Here is a 5,109-nt window from a genome sequence, read left to right on the forward strand (position 1 = left end):
CAGCATTTATTACAACATGAATAAAAAACACCATAGCCAAACTATGGAAAAAGCCCAAACATCCATCAACTGATGAATGGATAAAGAAGAGGTCATATATATACATGAATATACAATGAAATATTACTCAGCCATAAAAAAGAATGAAATCTTGCCATTTGCAATGACGTGGATGGAGCTACAGAGTATTATGCTAAGTGAAATAAGTCAGTCAGAGTAAGACAAATACCATATGATTTCACTCACATGTGGAATTTAAGAAACAAAACAGATGAACATAGGGGAAAGAAAAGAGAGGCAAACTAGGAAACAGACTCTTAACTATACAGGACTAGCTGAGGGTTACTGGAGAGGAGGGGAGGATGGGTTAAATAGGTAATGTGTATTAAGGAGGGCACTTGTTGTGATGAGTACCAGCTGTTGTATGTAAGTGATGAATCACTAAATTCTACAACTGAAACTAAAATTACACTGGATGTTAATATTAACTGGAATTTAATAAAACCTTGAAAAAGAAAAAATATAAAACTAGGGTGTTTGCCTGATGGGGGAAAAAAAGAGTGGCAGGTGATCACAAATTCATCACTTATCTTTGAAATTTCATATTGCCTTCCCATATATTAAACTGAATTAGATTTTTAGGATTTTAAGCCTCAAGAAAAACAGGAAAGAATATATTTTCTTATAGAAATCATTTGCCCTCCTAATTCAAAATTTATACCATAGTGTCTACTGTACTATACATATCAAATTAATATTAATTTCCTCTTTCCCCTTGTCTTACCCAACAGTCCCAGGCTAGGCAAATACAGCTGGTGGTGTAATGAACCTAAGGTATATAGATATAGACATATAAATTTCACTGTTACTTCATCATTTTAAGTTCCCTTTTGCCATGTACAACTTTTAATACATTCCAGTGTGTAGCTTACATTACATATGATCCTACTTTTTATGTGGGCTCTTTATTAAATATATTGGAAGTTTCTAAATTAAAAAAAATTAATTGGAGGGGCGCCTGGGTGGCGCAGTCGGTTAAGCGTCCGACTTCAGCCAGGTCACGATCTCGCGGTCCGTGAGTTCGAGCCCCGCGTCGGGCTCTGGGCTGATGGCTCAGAGCCTGGAGCCTGTTTCCGATTCTGTGTCTCCCTCTCTCTCTGCCCCTCCCCTGTTCATGCTCTGTCTCTCTCTGTCTCAAAAATAAATAAATGTTAAAAAAAATATTTAAAAAAAAAAAATTAATTGGATAGAGAACTTGTTAGATTTTCTACTTGTATCAGTTATATAAGAAATTCATAGAAATTTTATAAGAAACTCTATAAGAAATTCATCCATTATATTAGGTTATCAAATTTATTGGCATAGTAAATTATTCTTTTAATATCTAAAATAAAAGAAAACATCAAAGTGAATTGCACACATTAAAGGTAAATATTTTTTTCTTAAACTTATTTGAGTTATAACACACACACATATCCTCTGTTGCAATGTAAAATGCAAGTCTTACTTCATGTCCCAATTAAAGCTATTTGAAAATCAATGCTCTTAACTATGGGCATGTATTACTTTAATAAAAGTATAAACCTTAGGGGGGGTTAAACATGATAATAAGGTTAATTTAATAAGCATATATCAAATTTTGAACCAGGGAGAGAATTTTTGCTTTTTGAAACCATTTATGCAGAATCATTTAATTGTTTAGGAATAAAACTCATTTCATTACTCTATATATGGTGATTGCCCATGCTCTTTGGCTCTAAATGTATTAATTTTTGAAAATATTTATCTTTGTCATTGCATTTATGGAATCAGTTGTACATCCCAATCAAGTCACATTCAAAATAAAGACCAACTGCTACATTTACTATTCTCATGCCTATGCTTTACCAAATACATTTGTATTGGCTGCCTGGAAAAAGTTCATAAGCAAAACATATAGTTAACTAGTAGCTGAAGGAAAAATATTTATTGTACAGTTTAAAAATTACCAACAAACTAAATTCATTTCAAAAATTGTAAAGTATAGAAAAGGAAAATAAGGAGAAAAAATTGTATTCAATCATATAGCCCCAAAATAGCTATGGTGGATATTTCAGTACCTACTTTTCCATACTTATTTTTATAGCTATATAAATGAACATGTCCATAAATCTTTATATGGTTTTTGTAAGATATAAACAATTTGGAAAACAACAGAGAGGAAATCTGTCCAATATTTAAATTACAGTTTTGTAATTTAGTTTCCAAGTAATAATGTATTCTTTATACTGAATGCTTCAATCGGGTTATGTTTCATAACTTAAATGCTGGTGATTATATTGAAAACTAACATTCCTGCAATAAAATATGGAAGAATGTGAGTAAATCTCACTGTGGCATTTTAAAGATTTTTTTTCTGCTTTATGTATCTCATATCTTTGTGGATGTTTGTATTTTATTTTTTAAAACAAAAAAAGAAGTTAGTCTACTTTGCTATAATTTGTTTCTTTCATGTACTGGATTAGATACATCTCATACATATTTTTCCTATGTCCATAGGGCATATATAAAAACTGGTCATCTACTAGATCACGGAGAACACCTAATTCTTTTTTTTTTTTCCAATATATGAAGTTTATTGTCAAATTGGTTTCCATACAACACCTAGTGCTCATCCCAAAAGGTGCCCTCCTCAATACCCATCACCCACCCTCCCCTCCCTCCCACCCCCCATCAACCCTCACTTTGTTCTCAGTTTTTAAGAGTCTCTTATGCTTTGGCTCTCTTCCACTCTAACCTCTTTTTTTTTCCCTTCCCCTCCCCCATGGGTTTCTGTGAAGTTTCTCAGGATCCACATAAGAGTGAAACCATATGGTATCTGTCTTTCTCTGTATGGCTTATTTCACTTGGCATAACACTCTCCAGTTCCATCCATGTTGCTACAAAGGGCCATATTTCATTCTTTCTCATTGCCACGTAGTACTCCATTGTGTATATAAACCACATTTTATCTATTCATCAGTTGATGGACATTTAGGCTCTTTCCATAATTTGGCTATTGAGAGTGCTGCTATAAACATTGGGGTACAAGTGCCGCTATGCATCAGTTCTCCTGTATCCCTTGGGTAAATTCCTAGCAGTGCTATTGCTGGGTCATAGGGTAGAAGACCTAATTCTTAATATAAGAAATCCTACAGGGTACATTGTCTGAGCAGGGAGGGATTCAAACAAACTTGAAGACCCAAGTATTTTTTTTTTTTTTAATCAGGAAATACCATCACTCAGCCATGCTTTTCACTTCAAGAATGGAAGGAAAAGTCAGGCGGGAAGGGCAGCTGGAATGCCTGTGACACGTGAGTGGGGTCGTGCGCAAACCTTGTGTGATGTCACTGAGGCACCTAGAGAAAAACGGCCACTTGTTTCTAAGCCGCCCTAAGGAGAGGTGCGTCGGAGCCTCAGGGGCAGTGGTGGGCCCCCTCGCCCTAAGATCTCACCATGGCCATGAGCAATAAGGAATGCTTCAAGTGTGGACGCTCTGGCCACTGGGCCCGGGGATGCCCTAGAGGAGGAGGAAGTCAAGGGCGTGGAGCTAGAAGCCATGGCAGAGGTTCCCAGTGCAGTTCCACCAACCCGTCTGACATCTGTTACCGCTGTGGTGAGTCTGGTCATCATGCTAAGAATTGTGATCTTCTCGAGGACATCTGCTACAACTGTGGGAGAAGTGGCCACATCGCCAAAGATTGTATTGAGCCTAAGCGAGAGAGAGAGCAGTGTTGTTACACTTGTGGCAGACCAGGCCATCTGGCTCGTGATTGTGACCGTCAGGAAGAGCAGAAGTGCTACTCTTGTGGTGAATATGGCCACATTCAGAAAGACTGCACCCAAGTCAAATGCTACCGGTGCGGTGAGATTGGCCACATGGCCATCAACTGCAGCAAGACGAGTGAAGTCAACTGCTACCGCTGTGGCGAGTCTGGACATCTGGCCCGGGAATGCCCCACTGAGGCTACCGCTTAATTTTTTTTCCTTTGTCCCTCCCTCCTTTTGTTGATAGATAATTGTATTATTTTCTCTCAAACCATTTCACTGACCAAAAGTTGATAGATGGAGGCTACTCCCAGGCTAGAAGGAAAGGGCTGGAAAAAAAAAATCTCCAAATAAGTTGTTCACTTTTAGATGTCTTATACTGTAATTAATGGGTTTCTGCACCATTGGTGAATCTGATTATTGGACAGTCATTCTGGGTATCAGCCAATTTCTAGGTTCTTTGTGTTTTGCTTTAGCATTTAATTAAGGGCTACTACTGTGTGCCAGCCCCTGTTGGAGGAATTGAGGATATATCAGTGAACAAATAAGATCGAGTTTGGGAACATAGGCCTAGAATCTATTGAAAAATAATATAATGTGTCAGTGGAGATAAATTGCTGTAGAGAAAAAGAACACCAGGTAAAAGAATGGAATGTGCATGGGGAGGGGACAGGTGGTTCTGTCTTAGATACACAAAGTACCCTGAGATGACATTTCCTCAGAGATTCATTGCATAAATAAAGCTGATTCTGAAAATGTGTATGACCTTGCTAAATAACTTTAACTTTATTATATATTGATTGCTTTGAATTTTCTGATCTCATTAGCTTTTAAATAACATTGAAAGACATCTTTACCTGGCCCTACAAAGAGTGTATAGTTTAGTGAAAATAAACCAGAAAAATATGTATAATGTATGTAAGTAGCTTTGAGACAGAGAGCAATGACAAAAAACCAAAAAAAAAAAAACCTTCAGAAAAAATTGTTGACATAAACCTACTTATTGGAAAGTTTGGACTTAAATATTTTTTAAAATCTAGGAAGTGTAGACATTAAGATTGGAATATAATGTTTTATATTCATTATAAAATAATAAAAAAAGAGAATATTATTTGGTCATGAAAGAGAAGGAAATTCATTTGTATCAATATGGATGAAATTGGAGGGCATTATACTAAGTAAAAAAAAGCCAGAGAAAGACAAATACTATGTGGTGTCATCTATATGTGGAATATTAAAAAAAAAGTTAAAGTCACAGAAACAGTTAATAGAATGATGATTACCAGAGGCTTGGAGGTGGGGCATATGGAGAGATATTGGTCA

General features: G+C 36.3%; 1 protein-coding gene across 1 annotated transcript; it reads left to right on the forward strand.

Annotated features, from left to right (window-relative positions):
- The first annotated feature begins 3,254 nt into the window (after positions 1-3,254).
- On the forward strand, positions 3,255-4,546 carry ZCCHC13 (zinc finger CCHC-type containing 13). The gene has a single exon (XM_043569834.1). It carries the CDS (start codon positions 3,475-3,477, stop codon positions 3,994-3,996), a length of 522 nt encoding a protein of 173 aa, XP_043425769.1. The 5' UTR covers positions 3,255-3,474; the 3' UTR covers positions 3,997-4,546.
- The last annotated feature ends 563 nt before the right edge of the window (positions 4,547-5,109 follow it).

The sequence above is a fragment of the Prionailurus bengalensis genome, chromosome X (genome assembly GCF_016509475.1).
Source record: "Prionailurus bengalensis isolate Pbe53 chromosome X, Fcat_Pben_1.1_paternal_pri, whole genome shotgun sequence".
In the NCBI taxonomy this organism is placed as follows: Eukaryota; Metazoa; Chordata; class Mammalia; order Carnivora; family Felidae; genus Prionailurus; species Prionailurus bengalensis.

Excerpts from the sequence above, each read along its gene's own strand:
- ZCCHC13 (XM_043569834.1), top strand. The coding sequence starts at position 3,475 with ATGGCCATGAGCAATAAGGAATGCTTCAAGTGTGGACGCTCTGGCCAC.